Source organism: Thunnus maccoyii, chromosome 5 (assembly GCF_910596095.1).
Source record: "Thunnus maccoyii chromosome 5, fThuMac1.1, whole genome shotgun sequence".
NCBI lineage: Eukaryota > Metazoa > Chordata > Actinopteri > Scombriformes > Scombridae > Thunnus > Thunnus maccoyii.
Window position 1 is genome coordinate 24,171,737 of NC_056537.1, and position 17,199 is coordinate 24,188,935.

The window sequence follows — 17,199 nt, forward strand, 5'->3', positions numbered from 1 at the left end:
GTCGTCTACAACAAACTAGTTTTCTTGTCTGTGTCAGTTGCATTTTTAAAGCATACTTTAAAGTCCCCTGTTTTTGTTCTTGTTCCTACAGTTGAATGTTTGAGCTTCACTGTACAGAATGATGTATGTGCAGAGTTTGACAGAGACTGTTCTTTCATCTGCTGAAAGTGGAAAGTTTCTCTGAGCTCACTCAAAATCAGATTTTAAGGGGTGGGTCTACGAGCATGATTTGTGAAATCACAACTAATTTGGAGCCAATCCTGGTCCAATATTCAACTTACAATACAATATAAGTGTGATGTGGAAACTTGAAGCCTCCATTGGACAAATACTGAGAATGGACTTTACAGTGAAGGAGGAGACATCTTGTGAAAAGTACTTTAACTTAAATTAAATATATTTGCATATTAATAGATTCTGGAATATTTAATGAGGGAGAAGGAGTAGATGCCATTTTAAGGATTTTAATGAGGTAATTATACTTTTTTTTGTTGAAAAACCAAATCAGATACACAATATTGTTCCAAGCAGAGTATTCTTATGTCTTAATACATGTCTGGAGGGGATCTTTAAAGCAGTATGGGATGTCAGAAAATGGCAAAACTAATATGACAAAAGACGACGTGCATTTTTTATATATTATCCCGCACTTCCACTTCTATTTTACTGTAATGATGTCAATATCACTCATTATATCACCTACAACAGTATTGAAATTTACATTTTATTTATGCCAAACTGTAAAAATTGCTTTTAATAATTTTATAGACCTCAATGGCTGTTTTTCTTATTATGTATTATAGGCCCTATTTTGTTATTGTAGATTGTATGTTATTTGGCACTTCTCTACTGTGTTTTTTTGTTTGTTTTTTTGGATATTTGGTTCTTTCATAGGGTCATTTTTATATGTCAAAAATGACTAATTGTAGATGCAACTGAAATTTCCTTGTTGGAGAATTATCATAAAGCTCTCTTTAATCTTCCATTATCAGCTTGATTACAAGTTTACCTCTAATGAGAGATACTTTCATTTACTTTCTACTCAAATATACACTTTTTAAACATCTGAAAAAATTCCAGAAAAATAGGCCTACAGAAAACAATTTTGTTACAATTCATAAGCAAGACCCCTGATATCTCTATTCCTACTTGGCTGTAAAAAAAAATAAATAAATAAAGATAATAGAGGTATTGGAGGAGAACAGCGTGTTTATTTCTAATTGTAAAACTACTGAGACTACTGCAGTTAAAGAGAGGTGCCACTGATTTGGTATCAATTAAGGTGATATATAATGTTTTATAACTGTTAGGTTATGATTTATGGTGTTTTGAACAGTTATTAGAGTGTCCTGTTATTCTGTTGAGTACTGGCCTGGGCTGTGCTTTCTGATTGTGCGTCAGACAATTAGTTTACTGAATATTGTAATAAGGTCCAGTTGTTGTCTTGCAGCTCTGACCCTGTTGATGTTAACCTGCTCTGTCTCACTCACACTTAACATTATCAGTCTAATTACCACAAGCGTGCAAAAATTACCTTGTACACTGAAGGGCTGCTTTCACAAAGCACTGTGGTATTTTGTGAGTGTTTGTAATTGCCTGCAGCACTAAATTAATTTTTTGTTGTTTTATGAAGTTTAATGTTGAAGCCCACTGCTTAGACAGCACTGTGTGTTCTTGAGTTATAAACTAGATTATAATTTCATCTGTGATTATGTACATTGCAGACAATTACTGTGAGTTTAACACATTTTTTTAAAGTCAAAATTTAAAATCAAGTACCAACATTGTACAGCTAGAATACAGTAACTCTGTATAGGTCATTAATGAAAAAAAAAAGATCTTGTGGGTAATTATATAAATATTTCTGGGATGCTCTCTAAATATCTTCTATCCATCACTCCTCCTGGGATATAATTTTGCATAATGTGTCAGATCCCTGTAGGGTGTCCACAGTTCTGAGTAAGATGATGACACAGGAGTATAATCACCCACCAGCACGTGCAGAATGCACATAGGCGTGTCTGATCCTGTCCAGCCCAGATCCAGAGTCACACCAAAGTGTGGGATTCCAGCCGTAGCCTCTGCTGGTCTGATCCTCGAAGAGCAAGGTTTACCAGTCAGAGCCCTGCGTTGACTGCATCCAGCCAACCAAGGAGCCCAACAGCCAGCTTGCTGGCCAGGTGGAATGGTGGCAGGAGACCTACAGAGAATGCCCGAGGGCAGAAAACATCTTCGCCGGCTCTCCCAGATCCCTCATTCAGACCAGGGACCAGCACAAAAGTCCCGCAAGAAGCTCCAAGTTATCATCTGTGTGCTGCTGGTGGAACTGTGTGAGAGATTCACCTTCTTTGGCATTGTATGTAACACGATTCTCTTCTGCACTGTGAAGCTGGGCTACAATAACTACCTGGCTGCGACAGTCAACCTATGCTTTATAGGAGCCAGCACCCTGACCCCTGTGCTGGTTGGGTGGTTTGCAGAAACCTGCTTAGGAAGGACCAAGGTGCTCTATGTGTGTGCTTTCCTTCATTTCTTTGGTAAGACCCAATCTTGGACAGTATGTTTATGTTTAGAACAAAGCTTAATGACCGAGAGGCCAGCTGTGATAAACTGAATGCTGTTTTGACTTTTGTCAAAGAAATATAGAGGCAATATCTTTTCTCTGTTTTCTGTAGTGATAAATTTACATTTTCTATTACTTCACATTTCCAAAAACCAAGAGATAACAGTAGTTGAATTGTTCTAGGTGTAGCTTTATTCATTTTAAAATGCTGTGGGTAAAATCTGCACGTTTAAAAAACAAGAAGATATCTGAGTGTGGTAAAAATCAACATGGAAGATGCAAAATCCTCTGACACATTAGTATTATAAATCATTGAATGCTGGCATTGTGGCTTCCAGTTTCACCTCTTATCAAATCTTGCTCACTGCTAATCAAATTTAACCTCAGTGTGAGCTCATTTCTAGAGGGTTAGTCATTTATTTAGGTGCTTAGTCATCTGCTCCTGTAAAGTCACACTCGTGTTTGAAATCTTGCTGCAACCAGATGCAATGACTTTCACCTGTTATTGTACTTTCAAGGCACAGCCATGCTGCCTGTGGTGGCTTTCCCCTTTGAAGATTTCTACATTGACACTCACCACATGACCCACCAGTTGGAACCTCGGGAGCAGCAGATCCTGTTCTACATTGGCCTCCTGGCTGCTGCGCTGGGCATCGGTGGCATCCGGGCCATCCTCTGTCCCATGGGAGCGTATAGCCTGCAGGGCTACAACCAGCACCAGCTCCTGTCCTTCTTCAACTGGTGGGTGGTGTTGCCTTTGGATACAGTCATTCAGTTAGTTAGCGAATAATCACATTTGACGATTTAAAGTTTCATCATCATTTTGAAAAGTCTTCCATGGCAGTCCTTTACAGTTCAGCAATTCTTCATGGTGCTATTTTTTTTGAAAAAGAAGACTACAACTGTGATCCCCCACTAGCAGGGCTAGAGGTTGGAGTAGAGTTAAGGCCATGAACCATTAGAATGTATCATCACGTTAGGAGCATGAATCAGCTTTTTTTGATAATAAGTTTTTTGGGAAGTCTGTGGAGTTTTCAACACTGAACAGTTCATCCTCTGAGGACAATGAACTGTTGTGTGCAGGAAATGTCAGAACGATCTGCTCAATAGTGTTTAATGTCCCTTACGTATGACTGGAAATTCTTGGTCACTCCTATCCATGCCACATACAGACAGGTGACAAATTAAAGGAAAAACTGGTACAGGCCTGAGTGCTTGACCCCTACAGTTAGGGGATCTGGTGGCTCTGTTATGCTGTGGGGGGCATTTTGCTGGCATGGTATCTTTTTGAAGAATGGTGTTCCTCAACCTTGGCACTGATTCTACAAGTCTATGAACTCTTCTGGAGGGATGAACACCATTCTTCAAAAAGATATTCCCTCATTTGGTGTTTTGATGATGGTGGTGGAGAGTCCAAAATCTCCAATTGGTGTTCAATTGGGTTGAGATCTGGTGACTGTGAAGGCCATAGCATATGATCCACATCATTTTCATACTCATCAAACCATTCAGTGACCCCTCGTGCCCTATGGATGGGGGCATTGTCATCCTGGAAGAGACCAATCCCATCAGGATAGAAATGTTTTCGTCATAGGATAAAGGTGATCACTCAGAACAACTTTGTACTGATTTGCAGTGACCCTTCCCTCTAAGGGGACAAGTGGATCCAAACCATACCAGCAAAATGCCCCCCAAAGCATAGCAGAGCCACCAGATCCCCTCACTGTAGGGGTCAAGCATTCAGACCTGTACTGGTTTTTCCTTTAATTTGTCACTTGTCTGTATATCCATAGGTAAATCTAATGGAAATATGGCCATTAGTTTTCCAAATAACTTGTACTTGACCAGTTAAGGGTGAAATTTTGACCCAAGGCTGGCAAAACTGCTGAATAGCCATACCAAATGTGATGAAAATCAGGCCAGTGGTTGTTGGACAGACCAACATCTGAGACTGACTAATAAACTAATATTACCTTTCTTATGCCCTGCGGCTTTCTTTTTCTTTTAACCTTTAAGTTAGCTAATGACATCTAAAATCAGCTGGATCATGTTACCATGAAATACCTTATATTTGATGACTTTGTTGTTTTCATTATGTTTAGGTTCTACTGGTTGGTCAACCTGAATTCCACTGTGGTGTTTCTGGGTATTGCTTACATCCAGCAGTCTGTGGCCAAAAATCTGGGTTTCCTCATCCCCTTCACCTCCGTGCTGCTGGCACTCATTGCCATACACATGATGCGCAACAAACTCACCTACAAACCAAAGAAAGGTAACAAACATAGGAAAAAAGAGACCCACAGAAACAGGTATAAATGCTTGTATAGTGCAGTACCTGTTTGTACTTGCAAATATACTGTATACACACCAAATAAAGACTTCTCCTTCTTGTTTTCATCACAGGGGGATCCTTACTGACCACGCTGGGAGTTTTCCTAAACTCCTTCAAGATGTGCTGCCTTCACTATCGCCACCTGAGTGGAGATGTGGCATCTTGGCTGGACCGGGCCAAGGAGAACAATGGCGGTCGTTACAGCGAGACACATGTAGAGAACGTCAAAGTCCTGGCCAAGCTCTTCCCTCTTTATGGGCTTCAGCTGCTGTACAGAGCCTGCATCACACAGGCATGTCACTGGGAATATAATAAATCTTGATTGCAAAAGAATGAAAGAAGATCATCCTCAATATTTTATATGTTTCCTACAGATTCCTTCAGGTTACTACATACAGACAATGAACTCAAACCTTCACCTGCACGACTTCCTGTTGCCGATTGCTGCCATGAATGTAATCAGCATCCTGCCTCTGCTACTGTTGGCCCCGCTGATCGAGTGTGTGACGACCTGCTATCTCTCCAAGGAGAAATCTCCTCTGGCACCCGTAAAAGTCATTAGTGAGTATTTCCATTCGCACACATCACCAGTAATGCACACATCATTTCAATGTCTTCACCTAAATATCCCTATGTCTTTCTCACTCTTGCACCTCTCTTGTCCTCCCTCTTCCCTCCGGTCAATATTTTCTCACAACCCCCCATTCTGTAGCCCCCTCTCACATTACCCCACCCTGTCTATCCTCCCCTTACAGCTCTGGGCCATGCATGTGCAGCTCTGTCGGTCCTGGTGGCGGGTTTAACTGAGCTGCAAAGGAAGGCTTACCCGCTGGTGGAGCAGACTCTCTCTGGGAAGGTTCTGCAAGTGTCCTCCATGCCGTGTTTCCAGCTGGCTCCCCAGTACATCCTCCTGGGTCTCGCCGAGGCACTCGTGACCCCTGCATGTGAGTGAGAGGTAGTCCAGTAAGCACCAATTTGATGATTTGCAAAAGACATCTAGGCATCTGGGTTATTCCCAAACAACTTGAATTTGTCAAATTATATACAAACCAATTGACACATGGCTAAGATGAAAAATTACCTTGTAAGCCAGAAATAATCAACGTTTCTGCTTTTTCTTCTTCCATGGTAGGCTCCCTCATATCTTTCCAGCTGACCCCGAGCCACATCAGAGGAATCTCCCTGCACTTCCTCACTCTGTCCTACGGAGGCGGCTGCTTTCTAGGAGCCTTCATCATTCAGCTGGTGTACTTTACATCAGGAGGTAAAAACACATTCATAAACAAATGAGTGTGACAGTGGATTGTGATTGAAAAAACACTCTTTCATTGGAACGATACCATCAACAATAATGTGACCATATTGATACTCAATTACAGGTAACTTCTACCCAAGCATATTGCATGATGGGAATCTGGAGCGATTCTTCTTCCTCCTGGCCACACTGATGGCTATAAATACCTTTGTGTTTTGGAGTATATCTTACAGGTACATTATTACCTCTTACTACTGGGGCAATAAGGGGAATGTCATTGTGTTTGAATTACAGTGAGTGACCCATGTGCAGGTCCATTACAGTCCGTTAGTTGCTTGCATATTTTCAACAATTGGTTAGGACATTCTGTGGAAGAGCAAGGCAGATTACAGCAGGCACATGTGTGGTCAAAAATATTGTGCTGAAGAAACTGCAGTAAATAGTCACACTGTGATTTTTTGACAAACATGAACTCTATTGCTTTAAGAACTTGTGTAGCATGGCTGTAAGTATGTTTTCTTGTTATCTATATCGTCCAGGTACATGGACCTGAGTGTGCAGGGCAAAGCACTGACCACCAGCCCTCTAACTGAGAAGCTGCTGCGATACAAGGCATGTCTGCGGTTCTATGATACTGTGGATCGCTCCTACACAAACAACTCCATTGAATCTATTTTATGACCAACTTCATTATGATCTCTACACTCTGTGGCGCTGGCGCTGCATGTTGCTATGTCAAAGTTATATTAATGAAATACATAGACTGTACAGTTTCTTTGTTGATGTTTTTTTAATAATTTGTGCACATATCAAACATTTTGTTTATATAACCACAACTTTGACAGAAATATCATTTTATTTGTGTCAACATAGGCTAAGTATATAGTGACTTGATTAATTAGAGCAAAATGTGTACATTTAATAAATGTTTTAATGTTTAGAAATGTAAATAACACCACATAAGAATAAAATACACAATAAAGACATATTAACATTGCTTGTTTGTTTTTTTAATCTGAGTCTATGTATCAAGCTAAAGAAAAGTGATTCTGCAAAGTAAATCTTGCTATATGGAAATTACACATTTATGATGAGCTGAAAAAAAGAAAAAACAACAATTGAACATTGTCTTTTGATACTGAGAAAAAAAACAATATAAAGCAAGAAATTCCACATGGCTTCACTTTTTGATTCATTATACAATTTCTCAATCAGTAAAAATGTGACCTTCACTGAAATGACCCATATTTGTTGCTTGTGAATTATTAACTCTATGAGTACATGAATTTCACTTTACTCAAACATGCATGTGCAAAACTTTGTGTATGGATGCAAATCATCCATACTCTTCTTTTTCTTTATCATAAACATGTACCCAGTCCTGCAGCTCACATGTATGACAGTGTACTGGTTTAGATGCGGCATATTTTCAGCGTTGAACCTAAATCAACACAAAACCCAGGATAGAGAGGTTTAGTGAATGTGCTTTTGATCTTGTGCAGCAGTGTCAAGTCCCCAAGACCAGAAATGCTGTAGAAGCACAGGATTCCTTCTTTATAATCAAGGTGCACTCCTACTTTCCGGGAGCGAGCCGGAGGAATTTGGCCAATGTGAAGATTATTGTGCCAAAACGTACAGCCAGATGGAAAGCAGACTAATTTCCAGGAGTGATTATTGTGGCCAAAAGAGCAATCTTTCCCTGAACCCTTTCTTTGAATGTTTTTGTATGCAACAGCCACCTCAACGAGGCCAACATCCCATTCCACCTCCCAGTAGTGTCTGCCAGTCAGGCCGACTTTGCCCAGAGCCTGGTGATAGTAGGTGAATCGATCAGTGTGATCAGGATGAGCCTGGTCATTGCCGCTCCATGATATCTCTCTGTTTCCATCAGACAGGCAGAGACATGCTGCAACTGTGTTGGGATCCACCTCAACTTTGGAATCTGCAGGGAAAGATGAAACACTCATTCAGCTGGTGAAGCTTTTGTTATGTTTGTGCAGTTATTTATGAAAATTGAATTTACATCATGCTTACAGGAGCTCAAAAGATATCTTCTTGATGGTGTGTCCGCACGGTGCCTGGGCTCATTTGACACTGTGATGGACACAAAAAACTCTGATCATTCTCACTCTGTCTGTACAATAACAGGAAATAAACTGACCTGTCCAAACTTCTAAAATATAGAAACTGGTCAAACTTACCCAAGTTTTCCTCACAATGACTAAACAATTCATTTTTCATTTGGTCGCACATATCTTTCAGTTTATTTTTCTGTGCAGTGACAAAATTTGACAGCATGTCATGGCTTTCATGCGAGTCTGTGAACACAGGGAGGTCACCCAGGGCCTGGAAACCCTGCACACGGCAAACAAAGAACAGATTTTTACAATTCAGAGACAAAAATTAAGCATAAAATGGAGTACACTTCAAAAGACTCTAAAACTGTGCCACAATGATGGTCATCACCTCAAGAAACTTTGCGGGATCCTCTGTGAGTGAGAGCTGGTTGAGTTTATCCTCTCTCCCCTTCAGCTCTGACACGTGTCGCCTCAGTTGTCCAAGGCAACTGCTGGTCCAATCCACTCCAGATTTCTCTGTTTCTCCAACCCTCTCCCTCATCTCAGAGCACTTCCTCTCCACAGAGCGGATGTATAGACGGATGCGTTCCTCACACAGTCGCTCAAAGTCATTGCACACCTTGAATGCAGCATTCTTGTAGAGAACATGTATCATTTGTCTTTTTATGCCTGATAACATTTTTAAGTTACAGCACATTTTCAATAGTCCCAGGTTATTTAACAGTTCTGTCCATATAATGCAACACGGGTAACTGGATTCATAAACACATACATGATATGTCAAATACTTGAAAGTCATCTTATTCATAAATTGAGACAGTGGTTATATTTCCGACAGACAAAAGAATATTTATTTTCTAAAGCTTTCAAATTGATTTGTATGTAAATTATTTACGTATTAATGCCTATAAAAACCATTCAAGTAAAACAATCTAAGAAGGAGGAATCATTCTTTGGTATAACTGCTCTCAACCTGTAGACACATGCAACAAGATGTAGCAAGTACAGCTTAATTTTTAAGGCATAGTTTGACATTTGGGGAAACATATTTATTCGCTTTCCTGCCTAGAGTTAAAGGACAAAATTGACATCACTTTAATCTCTGTACGCTACATATAAAGCTACAGTGAAGAGGCAGTTAGATTAGTAGGCCGTTCACACAAGGGGCAGCATTAGTGGCTGTGTGTTAAGTACAATTTTAAGGTACTTGTAAATATTATACTTTCTACTCCACTACATTTATTTGAGAGTTTGCAGTTCGACCAAAGAGACATTTCCCCTCACATGCATTCAAATAAGTGTTTGCAGGCGAAAGAGATTAAAATCTCCAATATCTCTCAAAAATGCATAGATTAAAGAAAAGTTTTGAACAAATTATCCAAATTTATGTAGCAGAGCTTTGTTTTTTCTTCTTTCCTACCCGATGTATTGCAGCACCCCTCAGATTTATCTGATGACCCTTATAACGTATCAAACTAGCTCCACCTCAAGCAGCTACAACAGTAACATGCTGCTTATACAATGACGTTAAATTGATTTAATACATCAGTCACAACCCTATTTTCTGCAAAATGAACACTTTTACTTAAGTACTTTTAGTAAATTAAGCTGTTAATACTCATGTACTTTTACTTAAGTGGGATTTTTCATGCCAGACTTTTACTTGTAATGGAGTATTTTTACATTGCTGTCTTGGTACTTTTACTTAAGTACAGTATCTGTATACTTCTTCCACTGCTGTCAGTGAGACATATGATCAATCCAGGAAGGCTAGTTTGGGTGACAGGTTTGTAAGTATGAAGGTTTAACAGATACCAAAATGTTGCATACAGGATTTACAATTCTAGAAAGTTACCACAGATGCAATAATTTTATATTTTGCCAGGAAAATTATGATGTAAACATTTAAAATACAGTGTTTACATTACAAAGTAAGTTTCTACTAGTTGCCTGACAACCTCACAGTGATGTCAAGACTCCTGGAAGTCACTGTGCCCAGAACATAACCTGTGAAACCACAATTTATCTCTGGGTTTTATTAGAATTAAACAAATATAACAACAACGTGATATAACATTGATTAGTGAGCTTTAGAGGTGCTGGTAGGTGGATTTTTTCATTTTTGGAAAGAGCCAGGCTAGCTGTTTCCCCCTGTTTCCACTCTTTATGCTAAGCTAAGCTATCCATCTCCTAGGTGTAGTTTCATATCTAACATACATGCATTTCCCAAAACGTCAAACTATTCCTCCAGGGGTCACTAAACCAAAAAGATTGTGAACCATTTACATTCTTCCTGCTGGTATCTATAGTCTGCAAGTACCAAAACTTGTTTTCTTCCCTTCAAATAAAGACATATTCTACCATTTATGTAGTATAAAAAAATAACTTCTACAGATAACAAAATTGCCCTGGTGAGATATCACCATCATCCATCACAGGAAACATGAATCATTCATAACATTCTTAACTCCTCTGTTCAGTGTGTCTGACCTGAATGTTTTCAGCATTGTTTTAGTCTGATATCAGTCAGTTTATACCCGCAGGGAGAAGTGGAATTTCCCAACAGGAAACATCCATTGCCACAGTGAAAAAAGTTTATTGCCACTTCTATGTCCTCTTTTCTAGGACATATTTGTCTACATGCGCAGCACTTAACTCAAATAACGCACTTTAATCCTCTTATATTCACATTTTGAAAAATAATATAGATGAATAAAGGACAACAAAAGATATCAATGTTTGTGGATCACACTCACTCTTGTGTCGTCTGCAGCCCGCCTCAACTCTGCCATTTTCTTCTCTGAATCCACCACTCTGTCAGCAGTTTCCTGTTTAGACCTCTCCAGTTGTCTCTGTTGAAACAAAAATCCAGGATCTTTTCAGAACCTCAGTAACAGTAAAAGGACGGGCAACAAATGATTTAACCATAGAACTAAACTGAATTACCTGCATTGCTTCATATGCCACAGTGTCATGGCCTTTGTGATCATTAGTTAAACACAGGAGGCATATGCACTGCTGATCAGTGCAGCAGTAGATCTCCAGAAGTTTGCCATGACGGTCACAGATGCTTTCTTTGATCCCTTTAGAGGCTTGAATCAGCCTGTGCTTTTTTAGTGGTGGCACTTCAAAGTGAGGCTGCAGATGAGTCTTACAGTAAGATGCCAAGCACACAAGACAGTGCATGCTAGCCTTTCGTTTTCTCCCTGAACAAGCATCACACTGCACATCACCAGGTGAAGCAAAGGTGTCCCCAGCAGCAGCACTGGTTGTCTTCTTGTGCTCCTCCAACAGTACAACCAGCAGTGTGTTCTTCTTCAGAACAGGCCTGGGGCGAAACGCCTGTCTGCACTGAGGGCAGCTGTAGGTTCCTCGTCTGTTATTTGTATGCCAAAAAGTATTGATACATTTTACACAGAAACTGTGGCCACAGGCGGTTGTCACTGGATCCTCAAGTAACTGTAAACAGATCGGGCAGTCAAACAGCTCCTGATGATCCATTTTCTCCCGCTCAAACTGACGAGGTTACTTTCATTTTCACAGTAAGAGAAGTGTCTTGTTGGCAGCCTGTTCTCAGTGGGAGGGCACTGATACTGACTGAACTAAAACTGTCTCAATGGCAGTGAAAAAGTACAAACCCCTGTTACCACAGTAAAACATTGACTGCAAGTGGAAACTTCAAGTTCTATTTGAGTCATGGAAATTCATTCTAGTTTGTTATCAGTATGTCTGACATATAAATAATAACTCTGCTATTTCTAAGCTTTCAACTGCACCTCATGGTCTTTATTAGGGAACAGGGTTGGCTCAAGTGTCATCATGTGACCTAAGTGTGGAAAGAGATTGCAACCTTTCTCCACGGTCATTCACTGAAAAAGGTGGACCTTTAGTTGTGATTATTCACTCACACACTGGAATACTTGCTTTAAAGAATACTTAAAGCTGGACTTTTCTCTCCCCCCTCTGGAAGTGAAAGTATTTACAAAAACACTGTCAACACATGCTTACATCGCAGGCTCTGCTGTAGCCTAATGTGATGCTACTGTTATGGCTGTAAAACGGTGGATAAATTGTTTTGAGCGTCACACAACCCCCACGAAATGACTCGTTTCACTATCAGAATCTGATCCATTTGGTCCGATAACATTTGGAAAGTCTCAAAGAGCCGCACAATTCAATTATTTTACCCCCTTTAAGTTAGCAGAGGGCTAACCTGGAGTTAGCCGTCTCTGGGTGCGCATTAAAAAACAGCCAGTGTGGGAATGTCCCTCCAGACATGAGATTTTAAAACTCTGTATGAAATAGAGAGAGATTTATCTGGCTGTGATGGGTTTAATCAGCATTGTTTTAACTCGTTTGGCAAGGGCTTGAATGTAACGGACATTCATTTATATGTAAAAGTTCCACAATGCAAGCTGCTGTAATCAAAATGTTTTTATTCAAAATGAGTGGCTTAACTATGTCTAATGTGAAAGTGGTCACTTGTAACGACAAGCCACTTCCCCTCATACAATGCCTTGTAGAGCTCAATTAGGTGTTTAAACATCTTTCAGCTCATTTATTTTGGTTTTCCAGCCTGCAATTTTACTGTTTTGATTCACTGTCACTGTGCTCATCAGTATCATTTTCAGCCACAGCAGCTGTTGTCACTGAAAAACTTCAGATAACGGACTGTTCGTTATTTAGGGGATGATAACAATAGTGATTTCAGTTAAAAGATTTAATCATTGAAATACATCAAGTCACTGGTTGGTAAGTATAGAAACAATAACAACACCTTAAATCACAATTTACAGTACACCAATGATCAATATTACAGCATTACAAAGTAAACAGAAAAGGAAACTATGTACAGTGGTGCATTAAAAAAACCCATCTGGATAATGTGTTTACGAAGTAAAAAATTAAAAAGTTTGACTCTTTATTTGAGAATAGTGTTAAAGCAGTCGGCTACATAAACAATAACATTTATTTTCATTTTATGCTTTTATTATTATTGGCTGTTTTGTGAAAACGGTCACTGTAACATTGCAAATATCACATTTCAAGCATTTCAATTCCCATTTTTTGCATCTCCTGCAAGCTAGCGCCTTTCTTTTTTCTCTCTTTCCCTCTCTGCTCCACTCTTCCCATTTTTTTCCACCATCCATCTTGCTGCTAAGTCATTTAGCTGCACTAAATGCACTTGCTGCCAAACGAAACATGTAACTGCCAGCTCCTCTCTAAGTACTACCCAGTAGTGTCTGCCAGTCAGGCTGACTTTGCCCAGAGCCTGGGCGGATAGGTGAATCGATCAGTGTGATCAGGATGAGCCTGGTGACTGCCGCTCCATGATATCTCTCTGTTTCCATCAGACAGGCAGAGACATGCTGCAACTGTGTTGGGATCCACCTCAACTTTGGAGTCTGCAGGGAAAGATGAAACACTCATTCAGCTGGTGAAGCTTTTGTGTATGTTTGTGCAGTTATTTATGAACAATTAATTTACATCATGCTTACAGGAGCTCAAAAGATATCTTCTTTATGGTGTTTCCTCTTCATGAAGAAACTCTGATTGTGCTCTCTCTGTCTGTACAATAACAGGAAATAAACTGACCTGTCCAAACTTAACATAAAATATAGAAACTAGTCACACTTACCCAAGTTTTTCTCAAAATCAATAATCAATTCCTTTTCTTTCAGTTTATCTTTCTGTGCAGTGACAAACTTTGACAGTGTGTCAAGTCTTTTATGCAAATCTGTGAACACAGGGAGGTCACCCAGGGCCTGGAAACCCTGCACAAGGCAAACAAAGCACAGTTTTACAATTCAGAAACAAAAAATAAGCAGTGATGTCAAGACTCCTGGAAGTTACTGTGCCCAGAACATAACCTGTGAAACCACAACCGATCATCTTAAGACTCAGGGTTTTATTTGGATTAAACAAACATGATATAACGTTCATTAGTGAGCTTTAGACAGAAGATGTTTTCAGTTCAGGTTTTCAGATGTTATGTCAGTTCAGCAAATTTGTAAACGGTTCTTGTATCATCTGTTCATTCATTTTTTGGAAAAATTGAAAAACGAGTCAGAATTCCGTTCTGCTTGTTTTTGTAGGTGTTAAAATGGAAAATTACTGTTTTCTTGTTTTCATATTGAAATGGGTAATCTAAAAGGCTTTTTTTTTTTTTTTTTGAAATAGCATATCCTATAATGTACAAGGTTTACTGCATTAAACCTCACCAGTGAAATTTTTTTCAACCTCACCGATATGTTATTAAGCATTGTAGTTAAAACAGTGATTATGTGATGCTCTATGAATACCATAAGATGAGTCAACGCTCTTATTCCCTAATTGATTCTTTGATTTGACATGCTCAAATGCTACAGTGACATCTAGTGGCCACACCATTTAATATATGTAAAATAATTGAATTGGTGAGAGAGTATAGTGACCAACCCAGGATGTCTTTCCAAAACAAAACATACATCAAAACTGGGGTTATCTAATTATCATTACGATGCTTGGCTAGGCTGTACCTATTTATTTATCTATCTATTTCTTGTCTAATAATACCTTTGACCTTGATGACGCTGCAGTCCAAAGTGGAGACGGTACAACAGCTTGAGTGAAAGCAGAACTGCCCTGGTGTTTAGTGTGTGATGTTTTGAGCTGCATAATTAAAATGGACATATGTTGAGCCAAACAATACCTTAAAACAACACAAAAAAACACAAAAGCAAACATGATGAAAAAAAGAAAAAGAAAAAAAAAAAGCCAAAATATGTCATGAAGCTATGTTTGGCTTCAACCAGCTGATGATGACAGCATGAATCCTCAGAGGTGTCAGTGTGAATTTTGTGAAATGAACCAACTGTTGCTTACCAGCAGTTCTTTGGGTCTGATGGAGTTATCTGTGTGAATGCAAAGCTTCCCTGCGGTTAATGGACAAGTCTTGGATTCAAGAAACATGCACACTGCTCCCAGCAGCGGCAGGTTACACTTTTTGATGGGTACGACGGCTAAAAATCTGTCTGAGTAGTTCATGGCCAAAGGAAAAACTTCTTCCTCGCACGTCTGCGCTTCACAAACCTGAATAAAGAGACAGCAGACAATGCAGCAATGTTCAGCTTTTGGAATCGGTATAACCCACCCTGCAGTGACCTCACCTATTTTCCAGCACTTGAAATGTATATAAAACTTTCATGTGATAACGAAACAAAAGACTAATCACATAAAGAGCGCATATAAATTCAATGACACACATAGTTGGGGCCCCACCCAAAAATTTACGCCCACCCTAATCGGTTGCGACATCATAAATTAATTCGAAATAGATTATTTTACAAAGGATGAATTAAGTCTCAGACACATACTGTCAATAGAGTCGCATTTCTGCAGTTCATTCACTGGGAAATGAATCAAGTCACAATCAGCCAGGCGAAAAAACCACCCCGCGCAGCACGCGGAAACATACTTTTTTCATTCGTCATATTTTCATAAAATAATTAAAAATATAAATAAATTGTCTAGACCGATTTTTTTTGCATCCTAGTGTTCAGGGGGGCTTTCCACATCATACCCGCCAATTCATATCCAAATCCATTCACGGTAAATATGAAAAAAATGTCAAAATAAAAGGCAAGTCGCAAGAGGTAGGTCTGGTGTGCGTCACCGCCGACCCGATATATTTATTTCAAAAATTAATTAAAAATCTCCAGTAGGTCAGAACCTGACAATATTTACATGAAAATAAAGCCAAAAAGCTCAAGATTGTTTACAGATAGATGTTGATCAGAAATATTAGACTGAGTGTAAAAAATCGAACATAATTCTTGACTGAGGCAAAGCACAAGCGCTCCTGTAAAACCAACGGCGATAAAACACACAGGGCAGCCTTGCATTGGGGAGTGCATACGTGTGCATGGAAATATTAACGTTATCTAAAATAATAAATGCAGCTTGTAAAGACAACATGTGAGGCATATAAAAGAAATTCTCGGGTGTCCCACATATCGAAGCTCGCAGTATCATAAACACGGTCTACATGACCGGACTTTAGAAATGGTAAGAAATGACAGAAAACGACACATTTGGTTAATATAAGGAATAATCAGTCGGAAATGAGAGCTATGGGTCTTATCGACTGTCCGAAAAATGCAAACAGCGCTCAGTAAAACAGTATAAAACAGATCAAGAGGCTTTAAAGTCGAGCACAGAAATAATAAGACTTGTCAGCACTCGGTCTTTCTGTGTACCTCCAACATCCAAGTAGCGGCCATCCTCATCATAAACGGCTGAATATCTTTCTGGACACCTTTGAAATAGGAATATTGGGGTAGAAACCTCTCTTCTATGGTCAACAAGCTCTGCTGGACTCTGTCATCGCACAGGAGTTTCGGATCGGGACGAGCTCGTATGATGATGTCCACTTCGAGGCAGAGCAGCTCCATGGTGCTGGTGCTTTTACTTAAGTACAAAAGTAGGATTTCTCTCTCGGAAACGCGATAGCAGTGTCGCAGAGCACAAATGCAAAAGGATGGATGGGGAAGTCTTTAAGGGGCATCGTTGAGAACTTCCTCTCTTCCCACAGCGCGCCTCTACTTTCATCCACCTGGCCAGATCAGGCGCATTTCAAGCCTGCCCTGCATGTGCCACCGACGTAATTCACTTCACAAGTCAACTTTCAGTTAACTTGATCAACCCTTTCACAGCTGTAACTACTTCCTCTCCTCTCCTCTCCCATTTCAAAACTATCTCTCCTCTGCTCATTTAGGAGGAGAGGAGAGGAAGTATCTCTTCCTCTTCTCTAAAGGAGGAGAAGAGAGGAAGTATCTAGAAAAACGCCTCTCCCCTGATTAAAAGTTAGGCTAAGTTTACTCCAGAAATAAATCCAACAAACTGTATAGGAGTAGAAATATTTAAACGTTAACAACAGTCCTCCCGGCTGGGAGCGCATTCAAATGTTATCTTCCGTCATTGCTGTGTGAGA

General features: G+C 39.7%; 3 protein-coding genes across 6 annotated transcripts; 1 reads left to right on the forward strand and 2 right to left on the reverse strand.

The window, feature by feature from the left end:
* The first annotated feature begins 450 nt into the window (after positions 1-450).
* Positions 451-6,831, forward strand: slc15a5 (solute carrier family 15 member 5). Of its 2 annotated transcripts, XM_042412504.1 has the most exons (10): positions 451-472; positions 1,933-2,537; positions 3,082-3,304; positions 4,666-4,835; positions 4,967-5,187; positions 5,270-5,456; positions 5,651-5,839; positions 6,028-6,159; positions 6,275-6,383; positions 6,690-6,831. In XM_042412504.1, exons 2-10 carry the CDS (start codon positions 2,186-2,188, stop codon positions 6,829-6,831), a joined length of 1,725 nt encoding a protein of 574 aa, XP_042268438.1. In that variant the 5' UTR covers positions 451-472; positions 1,933-2,185. The 2 variants fall into 2 exon arrangements, with proteins under 2 accessions (XP_042268438.1, XP_042268439.1); XM_042412505.1 differs by lacking the exon at positions 451-472 and having other exon boundaries at positions 1,925-2,537.
* Positions 6,832-6,954: 123 nt separating this feature from the next.
* On the reverse strand, positions 6,955-11,907 carry LOC121897653 (E3 ubiquitin-protein ligase TRIM47-like). The gene is made up of 6 exons (XM_042412300.1): positions 11,175-11,907; positions 10,985-11,080; positions 8,617-8,862; positions 8,352-8,505; positions 8,185-8,244; positions 6,955-8,092 (listed from the first exon to the last, which is right to left on the reverse strand). Exons 1-6 carry the CDS (start codon positions 11,727-11,729, stop codon positions 7,563-7,565), a joined length of 1,641 nt encoding a protein of 546 aa, XP_042268234.1. The 5' UTR covers positions 11,730-11,907; the 3' UTR covers positions 6,955-7,562.
* Positions 11,908-12,933: 1,026 nt separating this feature from the next.
* Positions 12,934-16,701, reverse strand: LOC121896976 (G1/S-specific cyclin-D2-like). 3 transcript variants are annotated; one of them, XM_042411142.1, is made up of 6 exons: positions 16,466-16,701; positions 15,093-15,299; positions 14,784-14,879; positions 13,867-14,002; positions 13,727-13,796; positions 13,542-13,633 (listed from the first exon to the last, which is right to left on the reverse strand). In XM_042411142.1, exons 1-5 carry the CDS (start codon positions 16,658-16,660, stop codon positions 13,765-13,767), a joined length of 666 nt encoding a protein of 221 aa, XP_042267076.1. In that variant the 5' UTR covers positions 16,661-16,701; the 3' UTR covers positions 13,542-13,633; positions 13,727-13,764. The 3 variants fall into 3 exon arrangements, with proteins under 3 accessions (XP_042267074.1, XP_042267075.1, XP_042267076.1); XM_042411140.1 differs by lacking the exon at positions 13,727-13,796 and having other exon boundaries at positions 12,934-13,633; XM_042411141.1 differs by lacking the exons at positions 13,727-13,796; positions 14,784-14,879 and having other exon boundaries at positions 12,934-13,633.
* Positions 16,702-17,199: the final 498 nt, after the last annotated feature.

Excerpts from the sequence above, each read along its gene's own strand:
- LOC121897653 (XM_042412300.1), bottom strand. The coding sequence starts at position 11,729 with ATGGATCATCAGGAGCTGTTTGACTGCCCGATCTGTTTACAGTTACTT. Across the intron at positions 11,081-11,174 it reads TGGCATATGAAGCAATGCAG|AGACAACTGGAGAGGTCTAA; the intron begins GTAATTCAGTTT and ends TTGTTTCAACAG. Across the intron at positions 8,093-8,184 it reads AAGATATCTTTTGAGCTCCT|ATTCCAAAGTTGAGGTGGAT; the intron begins GTAAGCATGATG and ends CTTTCCCTGCAG.
- LOC121896976 (XM_042411140.1), bottom strand. The coding sequence starts at position 16,660 with ATGGAGCTGCTCTGCCTCGAAGTGGACATCATCATACGAGCTCGTCCC. Across the intron at positions 14,880-15,092 it reads TCAGACCCAAAGAACTGCTG|CTCAAAACATCACACACTAA; the intron begins GTAAGCAACAGT and ends TTAATTATGCAG. Across the intron at positions 14,003-14,783 it reads CAGCGTCATCAAGGTCAAAG|GGTTTCCAGGCCCTGGGTGA; the intron begins GTATTATTAGAC and ends TGCCTTGTGCAG.
- slc15a5 (XM_042412504.1), top strand. The coding sequence starts at position 2,186 with ATGGTGGCAGGAGACCTACAGAGAATGCCCGAGGGCAGAAAACATCTT. Across the intron at positions 5,188-5,269 it reads ACAGAGCCTGCATCACACAG|ATTCCTTCAGGTTACTACAT; the intron begins GCATGTCACTGG and ends TGTTTCCTACAG. Across the intron at positions 6,384-6,689 it reads TTTTGGAGTATATCTTACAG|GTACATGGACCTGAGTGTGC; the intron begins GTACATTATTAC and ends TATATCGTCCAG.